The 21201-nt window shown below is 35.6% G+C and overlaps 1 protein-coding gene across 1 annotated transcript in view; it reads left to right on the top strand.

Annotated features, from left to right (window-relative positions):
- Window positions 1-18537, top strand: part of PEX7 (peroxisomal biogenesis factor 7) — a 77676-nt gene extending 59139 nt beyond the window's left edge. The window contains exons 9-10 of the mRNA XM_020987152.2: window positions 11776-11875; window positions 18162-18537. Coding sequence (XP_020842811.1) covers window positions 11776-11875; window positions 18162-18230 — 169 coding nt within the window. The 3' untranslated portion in view covers window positions 18231-18537. The remainder of the gene's footprint in view (window positions 1-11775; window positions 11876-18161) is intronic.
- The last annotated feature ends 2664 nt before the right edge of the window (window positions 18538-21201 follow it).

Here is a 21201-nt window from a genome sequence, read left to right as displayed (position 1 = left end):
AGATTGCCTCATAGTTTTGTTTTACAAATAAATGTACAGTATTTATTAGCCCAGGATACTGTTTTGTCATTTTGCTGCCCCCTTCCCTTTTCTTCAGGAAAAAACATTTTTCTTCAAGTTAGAAATTTTATGTTAGAATCTATTACTTCTTTTGTTATTGTTATGTTTAACACTTAGAGGGTTTCCTGGGGGTCCTGTGGTAAGTCACTCACATTCATATAACCAGTATGTGTAAAAAGCAGGACTTATATCCAGATGATCTTGGTTTTTAGGCCAACTCTTAATTTATTATGCCATGTGATACCTCTCAAGTAATAAAATAATAATCATGACTCATGTAGGGTTTTTTTGGTGACAGGTAGAGATTTTCATTGCAAAGAAGCCAAAATTAGATGAATTGAGAAAGGGCATAACAGTACAATGCCAATTCAAACAGTCGCTGGAGCCCTAGAAGAAACTACTCCCCCGGCCTCCGTAGGGTGTCCTCAGGCCACCAGCCCAATGGAAATAACTATAGATCAGAGAAGCTCCTTGAGATAGTCCTAGTGAATCACCAGGATCTGGAACTGGCCGTTAATCTGGAGTGGTATTATGGGAAAATGGCCATGTTTGATGCCTTTCCAACCCATGAGGTATGGAATGCAGTATGGCTGAATACAGTCAACTCAGCTTCCTGTTTTGTGAGTCTCTGCCAAATTGAAAGTATACCTGGAGTATTTAGTCATATTGAAATACTTCTCTTCCCTATCTGAGTGAAAGTAAAAATAGTTCCTGCCAGTAAAGTCCAGGGAAGTGGAGTGAGGCTAGGCACTATAAGGTAATAGAACCTAGGGTTACACTTAGGTATGGGAGGGAAAAGCATACATTTTCTTTGTATGCAACATGTTTTATTCAATCTCCATCTTCTTAATCTAATAGTGTAAAGTAGCTGTATACACCGGACTTTTTTTTCCTCTTTCTTTTTAGGCTGTTGGGGTTAAGTAACTTGCCCAGGGCCACACAGGTAGTAAGTGTCAAGTGTTTGGTCTTAGGCCGGGTTTGAACTCACATGCTCCTGACTACAGGGCCGATACTCTATCCACTGCGCCACCTAGATGCCCCTACGCTAGGTCTTTTTGAAAGTTTGATAAATTAACATCTTTAAGATATTTAATTATAGTGGCTTCAACCTATGGTTAATATTTGTTCCTTCTCTTAAGTTAATAGCTTGACTAGGATCATAGGTTTAAACCTGGAAGGAACCCTAGAAATCAATAAATGCAGTTCATTTTTTTTTTTTTTTACATATGAAGAAACTGAAGCTTAGACAGGTTAAGTGACTTGCCCAAGGCCACAAAAATAACTTGGGCCAGGGATGGAATTAAAACTCAGGTCCTCTGACTTCAGATACAGTGCTTCTTCAGTTGCACCACCCAAATAGTTGGCAAGTGATTTGAGGGAAGAGTGATACTGTCATGAAAACTTTGCTATTCATCTATATAAACCATCAGATTCAAACAGAGCAAATTCTGATTATTATAATAGTAATATGGCCATCCTGCTTTTGTTTGTTTTTTGTTTTGTTTTATTTTTGGAGGTGGTTCAGGTTAAGTGACTTTCCCAGGGTCACACTGCTATTAAGTGTTGAAGGCTAGATTTGAATTCAAGCCCTCCTGACTCCAGGACTGGTGCTGTATTCACTGTGCCACCTAGCCACCCCCATGTTCTGTATTATTAAAACACAAATGAGAAAATGAGCCAAGAAATTTGTCATAGCATCTAATTCTTGTCAGCATTAGGGAAGATCCAAGAAGAAGCAATGTATATAGCCCTTAAAAAGAACTAAAAGTGGGGAAAGATATGGATGAAAAGAGGTGGTGTCTCAAATAAATTACAATTTTCAAATTATTAGCTGAGCTTATCTGTTGGCATAATCTCAATGGTAGTAGTGTAGTCCACTACTGTTGCAATGCAGTGAAGTACAAAATTACTTTAGCATGACTTCTGAAATTGCATTTTTATTTTTACTTTTTTTAGTTACATTGTTTATTCACTTGGTAAATCACAAAGGCATAGAGACAGAATGCAAAAAGCAATGCAATCATGATATCTTCCTCTGATTACATTGTCTCTCAGCAACTGCTGCTTGAATGAAATATCTTGGCCTTAGAGTTCATAATGTTTTTAAGTAGACAGAAGTCTGTTCAGTACATTTATTTGCTATGACAGATCTTAAATGTTGAATTATTTTATCAGTAGAGAGACAAAAAGGCACCATGTTTATGTACTTCATGGTCAAAAAAGTCCTACAACTGAACATACCATTCCATTTAGAAATGATGTATTTTATTTGATCCCTTAATTACAGACTCCTAATTCCTTCCTGTAAAAAAGAAATTAAGTGCCTGACTTCTGTTCACTTGTGCTTGAGGACTCTTGTGTGAATAGTGTTAAAGTAATTCTTGGGTCACTAAGGGTGAAACCAGGAGGAAGTAAATATCTTAAAAGCATATAGCTATAATGTTAAGCTCTTGATTCACTTACTGTTCTGTTGTTTAAGTTCTGTTGTTTAACTTGAAATCTTTGGTAATGAGACTATTTAGTCAAAATTTAAAATGTCATAGACTTTAAATTACCATTAAAGATACATAATGTTTGAATTCTTCTGTAATTTGATGGTATCAATATTTATGCACAGTTATTGTTAACCTTGAAGGTCTCTCTATGCAGAACTGCTCTCTATTGTAGCATCTTAAAAGAACATTTCTCTTTAATGACTCAGAAGATTTTTAAACTTTAGGGCAACTTAAAATATATTTCCTAAAAAAACTTCAGCTCTATTGTTTTCTGAGTGAAGGAAGTTCTTGACCTATAAATACTTCCACAATATTCATACACAACTTTATCTGCCATGCTTCACCTTCTTCAGCCTTCCCTCACATCCCCACAAACACTCTACCCAAGTGAATTCTTTTCTTTTAGTACATTCCCTTAGTTAGATCAGATTAATCCACTTACTTGGATGTTTAACCCACTTGATTAGATTTATTTTTATAATTACATCAAAGTCAACTTATACCCACCCCCTCTATGTATACCCCTTTAAAATGGTTCTCAAGAGTCTGTAACTTCTTCCCTTGTAGGGATGTAAACAGTATGCTCTTATTAATAACATATTGTTGGTTTTTTTCTGTCCCATTTACTTTTTTAGATCTCTCTTGAGTCTTGTATTTAAAGATCAAATTTTCCGTTGAGCTCTGGTCTTTTATCAGGAAGGTTTGGAAGTCCCTTATTTCGTTGAATGTCCATCTCCTACACTGGAAAATTATGCTCATTTTTGCTGGGTACTTGATCATTGGTTGTAATCCAAAATCCTTTGCCTTATGGAATATTGTATTCCATTCCCTAGGATCTTTTAATGTAGAAGTTGCAAGGTCCTGTGTAATCCTGTTAAGTTGCTTAAAATTCTACATCCTGTTAAGTGCTTAAAATTGGATTGGTCAAAAATGGCCAACCCAATGTGGATTTATAAGAATTCTGTTAAGGGTACAAATATTTCTGGGAAGATTAAGAAATAACTAGTTATTCCCACATTAGTGGCATTTCTTATCTACCTCTTGTATCTCATGGCCTCTTGCTGCCAAGATTCAGAATGTACACAAATAATGTTGGTACTGTGGTTTGTTTATGTTATAGATCAAATTGATTTCATGGACTAACCTGGGAAACCTTTCATTTATAACATTTCTGTGGGGAACTATGTCATAAATCTCAAATAACCTGCTAACAAACAAACTTTTCATATGTATTTCAAAAGCTAAGATTACTTGTGTTGAATATTTTCATATATTTGTGAAAATGAATTTCTTCTCAGTGAAAAGTCTTTTCAGGAAAACGCTATGTAAGGTAGTGTTGAACTAAAACTGACAGGCAGCAAACTTTTAAACATATAATTATTAGTGAATTTAATTTATTACTTAAATTCTCAAACTCAGCATGTCCAAAACAGAACTCTAACTTTCCCTCCAAACGTGTCCTTCTTCTGAGGTTCCCTGTTACTGTTGAGGGCACCAATCTCCTTTCAGTCTCCAGACTTGACGCCTTCCAGTCCCACTGCTTGACTGCACCCTTTGTATCTAATCAAATTTAGTCATTTTATCTTTACAACATCCTTTCTATAAAATCTTCTCTATTTGCAAAGCTGCCACAATTTTATAGGTCTTCTCTCACTCCTACTGTGATCCGGCTATACTCAGCTATTTTCCATCCCTTATACTTGACATACCAACAACTCTCTCCCTTCTTGCTGCCAGTCCCTGTACCTTGGAATGTTTCCCCTCCTCACCTCTACTTCCTAGCTTCCCTGACTCCCTTCAAGACTTAGCTCAAATCTCACCTACAAGAGTTACTTCCTGGTCCCCCACCTTCACCTTAGTCCTTTCCCTTTGAGATTATTTTCCATTTATACTGTATATATCTTGTGTGTGTGTGTGTGTGTGTGTGTGTGTATTTCATATTTGTTTGTTTTTTGGTTAGGCAATGGGGTTAAGTGACTTGCCCAGGGTCACACAGCTGGTAAGTGTTATGTTACTGAGGCTGGATTTGAACTCATGCCCTCCTGAATCCAGGGCCAGCGCTCTATCCACTGTGCCACCTAGTTGCCCCTCATATGTGTTTGTGACGTGTGTGTGTGTATAGTCATTTGCACATTGTCTCTCGCACTAGAATGTGAGCTTTCTGTGAGAAGGGACTGTGCTTTTGTCTTTCTTTGTATCTATAGTACTTAATACTCAGTCATCATTTAATAAGCACTTGTTGACAAACTGACTAAAGTAATTAATCTGATACAAAATGAGTTTATGCATTCTGACTAGCATAGATCTAACTATTCAAATATGAGAACAGGTTGTAGTTTTTCTTAGAAATAATAGTGAAAAAAAGGTTTTGTTGTTATTTTTATGCAAAGAACATAAGAAGAAGGAGATAGAAAGCAATGAGCCCTTGGCGAGTTTGTCATCCCAGGGTACCAAAAGACTTAGCAGGTATAATTGCTGGGCCACTGTCAGTCATTTTTGAAAGACAGTGGCGTACAGGAGAGGTGCTTTAGGACTTAATAAAGTAAATGTGCCAATTTTGAAAAAAGAGAAGAGAGTAGATTCTACAGACAACAGGAAAAGGAGCTTAACTTTAATTCCTGGCAAAATTCTAGAACATATTGTTAAGGGGAAGGTTAAAAATTATGGTATTAAAGATTTAGAGGTGGATGAGATTTCAGGAGCTATCTAGTCCAATTCCTTCATTTTAAACATAACTGGGCCCAGAAAGGTATAACTTAACGAGAGTCACTAAGGTGCTAAGTATCAGAGCAGGGATTCACATCTAGGTATTGGACTCAAAATGCAATATTCTTTTAACTGCACCATGTTGTTTCACCTAATATAGCCTTCTTCCCAGTGAAGGAATCTTTTCTACAAATCTCTTGACAAGAGGCAAGGTCACTTTGCCACTGCCTGAGCACTCCAGTGACAGAGAATTCCTTTGTAAGGCAATCCATTTCACACCTGTTATATTTGCACAAATCATATAGTTTCTCTGGGTATCATTGCACAAACTCACAAATAATTCCTATTCTTTTTTCCTAATAGTCAATTAACAAGCATATATCAAGTACCTACTGTGTGCAAGGCACTTTTCTAGGCACTGGGCATACCAAGACAAAAAATGAAACAGCCCCTTTCCAGAAGTAGCTTACATTCTAATGGGGGCAGATTGCACATGGTAGCAGAGTGGGTGAGGAAATAAAAATAAGACAGAAACTGACCTATAGTCTAAGACCTATTATGTCACAGGTGGACCTAAGGGTGAAGTATAGGTGATTCTGCGAAGAAGTGATGATACAAATAGTGGCAGCAGACTAGGAAATATGGTGGATTTTGGAAGGGGATGGTTTCAGGAGATGATGTAGACTTAGAAACAATCAGACTTGGTAACTGGACATATGGAAGTAAGAATGAAGAGTCAAGAACGACCCTAAGGTTCCAAACTTGCTGAACTAGAACACTCGTGGTGCCTTTGATAGAAATGGAAAGTTTGGAGTCGTGGGAGGAGGAATGGGGGGTTGGGGAGAAAGATTCTGTTTTAGACATGTTGAAATTGAGATGCCTATGTTTAAGGCAGGGGGAGATGTATGACTAGAGCTTAGGACAGACTAAGGTTGTATATATGTATATGTGTGTGTGTGTGTGTGTGTACATATATATATATGTACACACACACATATATATGTAGTTATCTGCATAGAGATAATTGAAGTCATGAGAGCTGATGAAATTATCAAGTGAGGGTGTTGAGAGAGAAGATAAGAGGGCCCAGGATAGAGGTTTGGGAAATGCCCCATTTAGGGAGCATGAAAGAGATGAAGAATCAGTAAAATAGAATGAGAAAAGGGTAGTCATACAAGTAAGAGAGCCAAGAAGGTTGTTTTTTTTTTTCCCAAAAGGAATGGGAGACCTGGAAATGTTTGTAGGTAGCAGAGAAGGAATGAGTAGATGAGGGGAGATTGAAGATTAGTGAGATATAGGGGAGATAGTGGGGCAATCTGCTGGTGAAAAGAGGAAGGGATAAAATAAAGGGTATTATGTACTAGGATGGACCTTGACTAAAAGGGCAACTTCTTCATCAAAGATTAGAGTGAGGAATAAAAAAAAAACAGAGTGAGGGAGATTTTGAAGAATGGTGTCAGGGGAATGTGAGATGAGAAGGGTAGGAGGGAAATGTCGTAGTGGATAGCCTCAAATTTCTGGTGAAGGATGAGTTGGGGGTCATCTGTTGAGAGGGCAGGGAAGGACGCAGGGAGAAGTGGTCCAGAATAACTATGAACTCTGAAATTTTTGACAATAAAGTTTTACTTTGCCTCTGACCAGCAATGACTTATTAATCAATATTTCACTAAGGCAAACCAACACTAAGGAATCTAACCTCAAAATAAGTAATAATATTCCTTATTGTTGAAGAATACCAAAGAGTAATGTAATAAGCTAATAATCCAGTTGCACATTTCTTGAAGTTCTTACAGATTTCATTTAAGAATTTAAGGAACAATTGATTAGAGAAATGCAAATTAAAATGACTCTGAGGTATCACATCACATTTATCAGATTGGCTAACATGATAAAACAGGAAAATGATAAATGTTGCAAAAGATGTAGGAAAATTGGAACACTAATGCATTGTTGGTGGAGATGTGAACTGATCCAATCATTCTGGAGAGCAATTTGGAACTATGCCCAAAGGGCTTTAAAACTGTACACACCCTTTGACCCAGCAATACCACTTCTAGGTCTGTATGTCAAAGAGATCATAAAAACAGGAAAAGGACCGACATGTACAAAAATATTTGTAGCCTCTCTTTTTGTGGTGGCCAAGAATTGGAAATTGAGGGGATGCCCATCAATTGGGGAATGGCTGAACAAATATATGAATGTAATGGAATACTATTATGCTGTAAGAAATGATGAACAAGCAGACTTCAGAAAAACCTGGAAAGACTTGTATGGACTGATGCTGAGTGAAGTGAGCAGAACCAGGAGAACATTACACACAGTAACAGCCACGTTGTGCGATTACTAACTTTGATAGAATTAGCTCTTCTCAGCATCTAAGACATCTCCACACATCCAATGATGGAAAATGCTATCTGCATCCAGAGAAAGAACTGTGGAGTTTGAGTAGAGATCAAAGCATACTACTTGCTCTTTTTTTTCTTCTGTTTTGTTTCTTCTTTCTTGTGGTTCCTCCTATTAGTTCTAATTCTTCTTTACAACATGATTAATGTGAAAATGTTTAATACGAATGTATATGTAGAGCCTATGTCAGATTGTATGCTGTCTTGGGGAGGGAGGCGAGAAGGGAAGGGGAGCAAATTTAAAACTCAAAAGCTTATGGAAATGATTGTTGAAAACTAAAAATAAATAAAATTTTAAAAAAGAAATGATGAGAAGGCAGACTCCAGAAAAACCTGGAAAGACTTATATGAACTGATGCTGAATGAAGTGAGCAGAACCAGAACAGTGCACACAGTAATAGCCACACTGTGCAGTGACTGACTTTGATAGACTTAGCTCTTCTCAGAAATTCAAGGATCTAAGATAACTAAGACGATGGAAAAAGTTATCCACATCCAAAGAAAGAACTATGGAGTCTGAATGTAGATGGAAGCATATTGTTCGCTCTCCTTTTCTTTTGTTGTTTTGTTTTGATTCTTCTTTCTCATGCTTCCTCCCATTGGTTCTAATTATTTTTTACATCATGACTAATGTGAAAATATGCTTTAATATGAACGTATAAGTAGAACCTATATCAGATTGCATGTTGTCTTGGGGAGTGGGGAGGAGAGGGAGGGAGAGAAAATTTAAAACTCAAAATCTTATGAAAGTGAATGTTGAAAACTAAAAATTAATAAATAAATTGTTTAACTAAAAAAATAATCTAAGGGACAGAAATTATGTAAGACAAAGTTTTTTTTTAAGTTTTATAAACTTAGTAGCAAAAACTCAAATAAAAATACATAAAACCATAAACTTTGGAATATTTTTAAAAGAACATATATTACCTTTAATGAGTCTTTATCTGTATGCAGTATTAGATTCTTTTGCTGCTATTCTCCTTCATTCATATATATATATATATATATATATATATATATATATATATATATATGTATATATATATATATATATATATACACACACACACACACGCACACACACACACACACACACACATACACACACACACACATATCTTTCCTGTTTCTTTATATTATTCTTATTTGTCAAAAACCTCAAAGTTCTTAACCTTTCAACAGATATCTGATAGAGGAACTGTTTGCATAAATTCTATTTAAAAAATTGATACTTTTCTAGTGTAGGAATAATTTTGGTTTTAGAAATTCAGTAGGACATACAGAATTAGTTTGACCTTAATTGTGCTTCATCCTAGAATATATGCAAAAAACAAAGGAAGATACTATTATGATTTCTGAGAAAGACTACAGCTTGTTCTTTTGTCTATTTGAACAGGAAGGTTTCCAAATATGAAATCACTCTTTTTAAATGTTTTGTAAATCTTAGTCATCTGGTAAATGACCTACTTATTAATTGCCTTTCTGGTACCAACAACAATAAATAATCTATAGCAACAATCCTTTTACAACTTAATAGGATTATGCTATACATTTATTGAGGAAAAAAATACCAACAGGTTAAATAAATTCAGACTGTTGGTTCTGTGTGTTTACTCTGTTCCCAGACATATCTGCTGAACTTTCGGTGTTTTCCATGTTACAAGTAATAGAGTGGCTTTGGATTTTTTTTTTTTTTGGTAGGGTATGTCTTGCTAAGTTAAAATGTGGTATTTTTATGGTATATTTTAGAGTCAGATTTTTAAAAAAATGCTAAATAAAGCTTTTCATTTAGAAATAAACTTTCATTTTATCCATGGCAAACATTCTAATTCTTATTTATAAAATAGAGGTGTAACATATTATGATTATCTGGCTTCAAATGATAGATATGATTTAATGTATACCTATGAAAATAAATATATTCTTAGCTGATCTCTTACATTGAATGGAGTAGAAGTCCAAACTATAAGGAAGGTATTGTCTCAAAAAGATAATTTCATGACTAAATAGAAATTCACAGAGGAAAGATTATTTTTGAGAAATTTCTCTATCTGGTGAAATAAAAATTAAATGAGATTTTTTTTTCATGTCAATCCTTAAGAAATTCATTTATTAGATATTATTTTAAATGCACATACTGAGTATTTACTATGTGCTCAGTGTTATGGGTATTACAGGGTAAATGAGTAAGACATGGTCCTTATCCCCAAGGAGGTTACAGTCTAGCACAAATGCATTAATATTTTATTTAGAATCATAAAATTTTGAGCTGGAAAGGGTCTTTGAAGTTTTTGTGGTCTAACTCATATTTCTTAGTTGTGGAAACTTATATTTTTACTCAGCTACTAAAAATATAAAAACAAAACCACTCATCTCACAAATATATTCTTGTACATTCATACTCCATCCTAACTCCTGAAAAACTAAAAAATGAAATTACCACCTTAGAGGATATTCTGAGGTGTTTATAAAGGTAAAAGAGAATGGCCATGTCTTGCAGACTAATACTTTGGATAGGCATTAGTGTATAATTGAGAGAATTGTAGACTTTGAGTCTACTCTTAACTCTGCAACAAACTGTTACCTTAAGCTAGTCACTTAACCTCTCTGTCTGTGCTTCCTAATTTGTAAAATGAGAGTTCTGTTTTGGACATTATTGAATTTGAAAATTTTAGTAAAAATTACATTAAACTTCAAATGATAAATAATAAAACTCTTAAACTTTCAGCTTGGTAGTTGTATAGTAAGCCATAGTTGGAAGAATTTCTTTAAAATTTAGATGGATTTGTGATCGTATCTATGTATGTACTCTTTAAGTGCAGATTGTGATCCATTCACACTTGCTCATCTTGTTCTCTTGTAACTCTGTCACAGGGGATGTATCCAGAGTTCTAGAAACTAACTTTCTTTAGCTGTCTTGCCTTCTTGTGGCTACCAGCGTTGAATGTAGACTGTCCATGAGTGATACTCAGGGATGTACTGGAGCCAGCTTTTACCATTGTTAAATTTCCAGGGTGACCATTTACATCTTGGAAATTAGTAAACACTACAAATCAAGCCTTGATTTATTGTCTTGTTAATTACCAAGACTTGAGAAAATGATGTAACTATCTGTGCCTAGAGCCCCCACCTGTCTGAAAAAAGGAGGAAAAAATACTTCATTATCACTCCTCTGGAATAACAATTAGACATTGTATATATTCTGAATCTTAATGTCTTTTAGTGTTTTTTTTAAATTTACATTTTTGTAGTCACTGTGTACATTGTTCTGTTTCTGCTTTCTTGTTCTGCATCAGTTCATTCAGATCTTCTCTGTTTTGAATTCCTTGCATTTGCCATTTGTTACAGCTCAGTAATATTCCATTATATTCCTGTACCACAGTTTGTGTAGCCATTTATCACTCAATTAGACACCTACTTTATTTCTAGTTGTTTTTGCTGCTATAAGATTTTTGACATATGTGGGACTGTCCTTTCTGGCATTTACTCCTATGGAGTATAAACCTTGTAGTGGGATCTCAGGGTCAAAGAGTATATGTGTTTGGTTACTTTTTTTATTTTGTTTTGTTTTGTTTTGTTTTTGAGATTAGGCTTCCTCTCTTGCCCAATGTAGCCTGAAGACTCATCTATTTTGTCCCACTCTGATTAGCATGAGAGCTTCAACCTGCCCCATTTTTGACCTGGCAGCCCCTCCTTAACCTGATGGCCCTTCTGGTCTCAGGCACTCACCATATTAATGCTGAACTTAATGTGGACACCCAGTTGGCTTAGTCCACTGCAGCTCAAGACATCTCTGAGACTCAGCTTCCCTAGTAATAGGAATTACAGAACTGTTCCAACACAACCACTCTGGTCACTTTTCTTGCGAAACCTCAAGTTGATAACCAGATTGTTTGGAACTGTTTACAGCTATACCAATAGTGCCTTCACAGTTAAGCTAGCTTTTGCTTTTTATATATGGCAGTTTAATTCAGAATTGTCTTAATTTGTATTTCTCTTCATATTAGGTATTTGAAACATTTATCTATATTGTTGTTAATCCATATTCCTCAGAGTAATTTTTTTAAAAATGAATTTGGCTACTTGAATCATTTTTTTGTTTGTATTGACAGATTCTGGAACTTTTCGAAGCCTGATCCTCTCCTAGAGACAGTGGAGCATCATACAGAGTTTACATGTGGGCTAGATTTAAGTCTGCATAGCCCTACTCAGGTAATGGATGTCACATACTTATATTTTCCTCTTTTCCCTGAGGTAATAAATTATCTTAACAAGGTACAGGTTGTGGTGTCTGCCACTATTGACAACTGTCAGGTAGTTGTCATGCCTCCAGGAAGATTCTAACAAAACAGCAAACAATTTGATGTATCCATGAATAAAAAAATGGGTATTTTTTACCTGTTATCTGGAAGAAAATTTGAATTGGTGGAAAAATGAAATTTATCAACAACATAGGATAAAGAATCTATGGTTTCATCAGTTTGGGTACCTAGTCAACCATTGTAAATCATAATCTCTCCACAACTAGGCAGACAATCTCATGAGTTCTTACAGTTGAAAAAGTTCATCAGCTGGTAATTAACCCCCTGATGATGAGTTACTCTGAAGTTAGCTAGGAAAAGCCCAGTGAAGTGGGGCTTACTAACCTTCATAAAATTTTGAGAAGTTCAAAAGAACAAAGAACAGGAAATGTAAAACAACATGATTGTTTACAAAGCCTGAAGTATCATAGATGATGGAAAACAATGTGATTGGATGGAAGTCAGGAATGCAAGACAAGCAACATCCCCTCCCTCCATCTTGTTGCTGTATAAAGTTCATTGGTGGTGTCCACCAGCATGGTTAAAGTTATAGCGATCACAGTCCAGACTTTCTTGAAGAATAGCCAGCATTGCAGAGATAACAGACTTCCTGGCACCCACCTGTTTCTTGCAAGGCTTGTTAAGGAGATAACAGATTTCCTTAATTGTACATGGATAGTAAGATGTGTAGAGACGGTATATTTCTTAGAATTAAGGTGATTTAGGAACAGCTTATCTGGGAGAGGAAAACTGAACTTAACTCAGAGATAAAGAAACATGGCTTAGGCAATTTTATAACATATTAGGTGGAATATGCAATAGAATCAATTACAAAATGGAATCAGAATCAGTTTGGTTTTCTTAGTGAGTAAATGAGATGGTGGCATGTGCTTTTCATTGGGACACAGTTTAACCATGGAGCTAAAAGGGGGGATTAGTGATGGCAGATCACCCCTTTCCCTTTTCTACCCCACAGAGTTCTTATAATGTGACAGCCCCTGACCCCATCCCATCTTGTCCAGTGGTGCCTCTCTTCTCCCCTGCATTTCATAAGTTATTTCATGAGTACTATGTTAGGAAAAGTGCACATTATCAGAATTCATATTTTGTTATAAAAATTGTATGTGGAAAAGAGTATTCCAGCAATCTCTAGAGAAAGGTTACAGTTTTTGGTTGTGAGAACCTAACCTCCTTTTTTCCCATAGGTTCAGTGTGTCACCATTTGCATTTTTTACTTTTGTACCATTTTCTAGGAATGTTACCACTGCAAAAGCTGAGAATTGGCTGGATAGATAGAGATACAGATAGGTATATATAGTCGTATAGATATAAATATATATGTCTGTGTGCACATAGACGTAGATATATGACTAATAGCTATTCCCAAATATATAAGTGATCAAAGGATGTGAATAAACACTTATCAAAAGAAGAATTGCAAAGTATTTGCAGCCATGTGAAATAATGCTATAATTCACTAATAATCAGAGAAATGCAAATCAAAACAACCTTGTGGTTTCACCTTACACTCTGCAAATTGGCAAAAAAGTCAGTGTTGGAGGGGTTATGAAAAGATAGGCACACTGATACATTGTTGGTGGAGCTGTGGAATTGAACAACTGTTCTGCAGAGCAATTTGGAATTATGCAAATAAAGTGACTCAAATGTCTATATCCTTTGAATCAGAGACTCCCTTACTAGGCTTGTGCTCCAAGAAAACCATCAGTAAGAAAAAAGTTCCCATAGGCTCCAAAATATTTATAGTTTCACTTTTTGGGATGCCTGAGAATTGTAAACAAAGTAGATGTTCATTAATTGGGGAATGGTTAAACAAGTCGTGGTATGTGACTGTAATGGAATATTGCTGTGCTGTCAGATATGCTGTGTGCAATAAATACAGAAAAGTGTGGAAAGTTCTGTGTGAACTGATGCAGAATTGACTAAGCAGAGCCGAGAAAATAACATGTGCAGCAACTGCAAGAATGTGAGTGGAAAGAGCAGCTACCCATCAAAGACACAGAAGTAAATGTAGCAAATAGAGAGATAGGAGAGAAGGCCCCCAGCCCACCCTTTGGTGGAGGTGGGAGGTCTGCTGGGATTGTGCGTTGGCCATATTTTCAGTGTGTTTCAATGTGTTGGTCAGTTGTGCTGATCTTTGTTTCTCTCTAAAAAAGTTTGTTATATGGGATGGCTCTTGGGGAGATGGAAGGAAACTTTGATTGAATATTATGATGTAAGAAAGCAGATATTAATAAAAACATTTGAAAAGTTTTAAAGCTAATTGTAGACTGACTTAATTCTAAAGAATGGGTGGGTCAAAGAACAAATCATAGATATAGTCAATAATTTCATTAAAGTTAATAACAACAATGTGATATTGTACCAAAATTTTTAGAATGCAACTAAAACAATCCTTAGATGAAATGTATATATCTAAATACTTGTATCAACAAAAAAGAAAAAGAGCAGATCAATAAATTGAGTGGAACTTTTAAAAAAGCTAGAAAACCAGCAAATTTAAAGCTGCCAATCAAACATCAAAATAGGAATTCTGCAAATCAAAGAAGAAACTAGCGAAATTGAAAGTAAAAACAAAACAAAAACCCCACCATTGAATTAATAAAGCTATGTGGTTTTTTAAGCCAACAAAATACACAAAAAAGAAGAAAACCAAATCACAAGTATCAAAAATGAAAATGGTAAATTCACAAAGAAATAAAAGAAATTGTTGGAACTATTTTACCGAATTATATACCAATACAATTAACAATCTAAATGAAATAAATGAATATTTACAAAAATATTAAATGCTCAGCTTATTTGAACAAGAAATAAAGGATTTTGCCTAATCTTAGAAAAAGAAATTGAGCAAGCCTTAAATGACCTTCCAAAGACTAAAACCCTAGGACCGTTTGAATTTACTTGTGAATTCTTTGAAACATTTTTTTAAATTCCAATTTTGTTTGAAATTGTTTGAAAAAAAAATAGGAAATGATGAAGTCCTGCCAAATTCCTTCTATGATATAAAAATGGTTTTGACACCAAAAGTGGAAGAGTCAGAACAGAGAAAGAAAACTACGTTTTTCTTTATTTTATGTTTTCAGTATCCCTCATGAATACTGATAAAAAAATATTTAATAAAATGTTGTTGAGGAGACTACAGCAATGAATTATAATTATACACTATGACTAGGCTGGATTTAAAACAGGTATGCAGTGCTGATTTAATATTCAGAAGACTACAAACATAATTGACCATATTAATAACAAGAATAATGGGTCATATGATTATTATCAATAAATGCAGAAACAGTTTTGACAAAACACAACTTCTAGAAAACATAGAAATAAGTGATGTCTGAAACCAAACACGAGCATCATCTGTAAAAGAATAAACTAGAGGACTTTCTAATAAAAAAGAAGGGAACAGTTATTTCTTAAGTGCCCAGTACGTGCCAGACACTGTGCTAAATGCTTTGCAAATATCTCATTTGTTCTTCACAACAAGCCTGTGACATCAGTGCTATTATGATCCCCATTTTACAGTTTAAAAAATTGAGGCGAGGAGAAGTTGTGACTTGCCTAGGGGCACAGAACTAATAAGTGTCTGAGGTAGGATTTGAATTGCAATCTTTCTGACTCCAGGCCCAGTGCTCGATCCACTAGCCACTTAGTTGCCTCTAGTAAATTTGAGAACTATTTAGTTGAATGGTGTTTCTGTATCTTTTATTGAAAATAGAGCATGACCTGGCCCCAAAGAAAAATATACAGGAAAATAAACCTCCCTCTTCTCTTTATAGAGATCAAAGGACTATAGATATAGAGTATTGCATATACCGTCTGTCTCACTTATGTGGTTAGTTTTAAACTGTTTTTTCCCTTCTCTTTCAAAGAAATTAGTTGTTTTTCTTTTTTTAAATAGGTCTGATATTGTTCATCGAAGTTGCTTAAAGCCCTTACAGAGATCCACATAATAAATTACTGCTTATGGTCACTTGAAGGAAAAACATGGTCACTGAAAATAGTTATTTATACTTTCTTTCAGCAGAAAAAAAAACAACTTTGTAACCCAGTATTCTTACCTTTTCACCTTAGGTACCAGAAAACTTAGAGTGATATTGTTCAGCTGCTATAAGCTGTTCAGTTCAAGTATTGCCATTGGGCATTCTCTCAGACTTGGGAGCAAGAGTGCTTCATGTAGGAAAAAATGGTTTATTTGGAGGGAGGTCATTCTTTTCACTTCTTCATCCAAGTCACTTAGCTCCTTTCTTTCCTTCTACCCTTCCAAAGTCTTTAGCCAGAGCTAGATGTGACCCAGCTAAACTATTTTTGGTTCAGTATGATTTCAAGTAGCCTTTTTTCTCATGAGAAAGTTGTAGCACCGTTAAAAGAATTGTAGTAAAATCCTGCTAAATTTTGTTGGTTATTTGCATTCATTTTGAATGATCCATTCATAGTAATATGTTACAAGGGTTTTATTTATGGATGTTAACAAATTTCTCTAATTGAATTTTTTTTTAATATAAGAAGCTGGAAGGTGGACTATTGAATTCATTCATTCAGCAAAAAAATATTTACTTTGTACAAAGCACTGAAACAGGAATGAGAGAATTGAATTTCTGAGTAATCTTGGATAATTAATTTATATCCTATGCCTCAGTTCCTCATCTCCTTAGCAAAATAATAATAATTAATGCCACACATATAGGGAAAGGACAAGAAAAATGTACATAAAGCACAGGGATAAATAGCTGTGATTTCTGTGGTTTGTGGATAGGAAAATAGGTTATGGTGAGTTCTCTAAATAGTCAGTGTTAATCTGTCCTTTTCAAAAGATACCCCCCCCCCCTTTTTTTAAGAATAAAGGCAACTAGTATGAGACTCAAGAGATCTGAGTTCTGGTCTTGCCTCTGAGTCTATATGTTTTATATTTTATTGATAGTTTAACTCATTTAGGCCTAAATTTCCTTCGTAAAATGAGAATATTGATGTGGATGATATCTGAGGCCTAGATACTATAATCTGTAGAAGCTATTGGTTTAATATCATATTCCTCCCAACTTAATGTATTTTGATTGAATTTAAGGTTTTTGATTTCTGAAGCTGTAATAGGGAAATGATAACATTTATCACAGCTGGAAGATTTCCCATGTAACTTCCAGTTTTTATGATACTACTTGTTGTTGAAGATAAAATATTCCAGGAACAGAGAGCATTGCATGTATTAGGCATATAGTAAAATATCATATAATATTTTATATAATACATGTAACATATAAACATATATATATTTTATGTAACACATTAAGCATGGTCACAGTATTAACTAAATGTCATAAGCTTTGTACTGTGAATACAGAGAGATATATTAGAAGAGAGGGCAGATAAAGTCTTTATTTTGTAGGGTAAATATAAAGCACAGATGACCACAGTTCTAAGTACACAAGAAAAAAAATGGCATATAATATGAGGCAGTAGACAAAGATGCACTGGTTCAAGTATGGTGTTAGGAAAATGAAGGTAATCCTAACTACAATACAGAATATATATTTCCACCAGAGCCACAGGACCAAAAATGCAGAAGCAAATTCTAAAGGTATTTTTTGGCTTTGTGACTAGACAACAGAAAGGTGAACAATGAAAACCATCTGGCTTTCATAGCATTTCTACTCAACAGACTGTATAGGAAACAAGGCATGCTTTGTTCCTTTATATGTCATCTGTCTTAGATTAAACACACAGAAAAAGAAAAACTAGGCTCTGCCATAATTGAGATAAGTTAAATCATTAATTTAACCACCGAACTACACTTTCTTGGCAGTCTGGGGAAGCACCTGGGCAAGGTCATTTCTTTATTAGGGCTCCTTGTTATTTGTCCTTGTATCCCTAGCGTCTAATGTAGTGCCTGGCACATAGGAGGTGCTTTAGAAATGCTGCTCTATCAATCAGTTGTTTGAACTCTAATAGATTAAACCAGCTATCTGTATAGTCAACAGCATTTTGTGTCTCTGAAATTTATGTGGGGAGGGGAAAAACTTTTTTTCATTAAAAATGTCTCTTTGTTCTTTATGTTCAAAGGTAATGCTGTTGACAAAATAGGTACCAGACATGGTTTCTGGTTTGCTGCCATTTCAAAATATCTAAATTAATTTATCTGCATAAATGTTTCTGCTAACTTAAACTTTTGTGTTTTCTAGGTAGCTGACTGTGCTTGGGATGAAACTGTGAAAATCTATACCCCAGCTTGTCTTACGAACCCCACTTAGGAAGAAGCACTCTCCTGCTGAACCCAGGCTAACAAACTATCTAATGCAAAATAAATGAACTGTTGATAACATTTGGACATAATTCTTTATATTGTTAGGATTTTAAACTTTATAAATAATTAGTAATTAACTGAGGATAGCAAATAGAAACTTTGGTTAGTTATTTGAAACATTGTGCACACTAAATTTCCTACATTTGTGGATTTGGTGTGTTTCCTACATGAATTATGGTGTTTCTTAATACATATGCTAAAATCTAATCTCTGTATTATAAAATACATAAAATAAAAGGAGTCATTTGGTTGAATTGAAAGTGATACATTTTATTTTTATGTCACATTTTTCATGTAGAATGACTAATGCTGTTGATAATAAATATGCCAATAAATTGCTTCTCTTAACTGTTACTATGATGACAAAAAAGGATTGTTTTTCTTATGTACAGCAAATATGTATGTATATATGTAGTAACATGAAAGTTCATTGTAAATTAAACCCAAAAGAACAGTGAGATGCTCTGAAAACTTGAAATGTAGGCAATCTTTTACCTATTCAATTCAACACACCTTCATTATACCCCTACCACTATAAGGCTCTAGAGAGACAAATATGACGAAGAAAAAGATTCTTGTTGTCAAGAAGTTTGCAGTTTAGTGTGAGACATACACAACTATAATACAAGTTAGAATGAGACGTCTTTCCCCACAGCAACTTGTTCTTTATGTTCAAAGATAATGTTATGCTCAAAGAACATAAAGAGCTCCCCTCTCTTCTCACTGTTCCTAAACAATAGCCCCATGCCTGAACTTACTGCAAATTATTGAGCCCCTTCTTCAATGAAAAGATTTCAGTCACTGGACAGGAGCTTCCTCAGTCCTCCATTCCTCAAACTGAATGACGTGTGTCTGTGCTACATCTTTTTGGCCGCAGAACAAGAGATATCCCTCCTCACTAAGGCTAGTCCCTCTACCTCCCTCGAATCCATTTTTTTCTGCCTCCACCAACCAATTCTACCTCATGCATCTTCAATTTCTCCCTCTCCATTGACCCCTTATCTAACTTAAAACATGCTCAAGTTTTTCCAAGTATAAAAAACAAATTTCCCCTTGACCTTTTTATTGCATGTTTCTCCTCTCTTTCATTGACAAATTTCTCAAAAAAAATATTAATATTGAAAGTAGCCAGCTGCCTCGCTACCTGTTCTCTCTCAACTCCTTACATTCTAATCTACCTCATTCGCTCTTTTGAAGTTGCTTTAGGTTACCAACTTTTTTTTTTTAGGCAATTCAGATTAAGTGACTTGCTCAGGGTCACACAGCTAGTAAGTATCAAGTGTTTAATCTGAGGCCACATTTGAACTCGGGTCCTCCTGACTTCAGGGCCGGTGTTCTATCCTCTGGGCCACCTAGCTGCTCTAGGTTACCAACTTTTGATACTGTTGGCTCCTACCTTCCACCGAATTTTCTTTCCTTCTCTAGGCTTCAGAGATTCCATACTATCTTCCTAACTTTATAACTTCTCTGCTTATCCTCTTCTCTGCCTTTGAAGGTGGCATAGTGGATAGTTTGCTACACTTGGCCTTGCTAAGCCCTAACTTTGAATTCTGTACGAGTCATTAGCTGTGTGACTCTGGGTAAGTCTCTTAACTGTTGTCACCTTCAGTTTCTTCATCCCAGTCCTCTTTCTCTGTCTCTGTGTCTCTGTCTCTGTCTCTGTCTCTCTGTCTCTCTCTCTCTCTCTGTCTCTGTCTCTCTCTGTCTCTCTCTCTGTCTCTGTCTCTCTGTCTCTGTCTCTGCTCTGTCTCTCTCTCTCTCTCCTCTCTCTCCTCTCTCTCTCTCTCTCTCTCTCTCTCTCTCTCTCTCTCTGTCTCTGTCTCTGTCTCTGTCTCTCTCTCCCATATTACATGTACTTTCTCCCATGGTAAAGTCACTTTATTCCCAAAGTGACTCTCAAATCTTTATCTTTTGTTCTCTCTCTAGTTTAAGACTAGAATCCCCAGCTATCTATAAGAAATCATCATCCAAACATACAACTACCATTTCAAATTTAACATGTCCAAAACTAAGCGTATCCTCTTTCCTCCCTAAAGCTACCCTTCCTCTCAGTTTCACTATTTTTTTGCCTGTGTCCACCACCGTTCTCTTATTACCTATGTTCAAAACCTTGGGGTTAGTTATTTTTCCCTTCCCTGTTCTTCACCTCTTACAAACAATCTAAGTTTTAACAATTGTAATTCAGCAGTAACTCAACAACTAGGTGGCAGGGTGGATAGAGTAGTGGGCCTGGAGTCAGGAAGACCTGAGGTCAAATGTGGCCTCAGATACTTGTGTGACCCTGAACAAGTCACTTAACCCTTTTGCCTCAGTTTCCTCATCTGTCAAATGAGCTGGATAAGGAAATGGCAAACCACTCCAGTACCTCTGGCAAGAAAACCCAAAATGGAGTCATGAAGAGTCTGCAATGACTAAACAACAAGAAGCATTCCTTGCATCTGTTTCCTCTCTATTCCCACTGCAGCCACCCTAATATAGGTCCTCATTACTAACCCACCTAGACTATTATAATAGCTTCCTAAAAGTTCTTATCTGTATCCTTTATATTGTTCTCTGTGCATATATAGATCTGGTCATGTTGTGCATGTGCTCAAAAATCCTCATACTCAAGGTCTTCCACAGTCGGGTCCCAGCCCACCTTCCCTATCTTTCCCTTCTATGTCCTTTGTCATCCAGGCAAACTAACCCAGTGTTTTCTCCTTCCTTCAATCTGTATTGTTCTCTTATTCCACTATGTCTTTGCTCATTCTATTTATTCCCTATGCCTTCTTTCTCTTTTGAATTTCAACTTGCCCTTAATGTCTGACTCAGGTCCTACATGAAGACTTCCCAGATCCCTCTGGTCCTTAAGGACCTTGATCCTCATATAATACTTTTTTTTTTTGCAATTTTTCTCGTGCACTTTTTGTATATATTTT

The sequence above is a fragment of the Phascolarctos cinereus genome, unplaced genomic scaffold (assembly GCF_003287225.1).
Source record: "Phascolarctos cinereus isolate Bilbo 61053 unplaced genomic scaffold, phaCin_HiC Scaffold_5;HRSCAF=322, whole genome shotgun sequence".
In the NCBI taxonomy this organism is placed as follows: domain Eukaryota; kingdom Metazoa; phylum Chordata; class Mammalia; order Diprotodontia; family Phascolarctidae; genus Phascolarctos; species Phascolarctos cinereus.
This window is presented reverse-complemented; position numbering and strand designations above follow the sequence as displayed.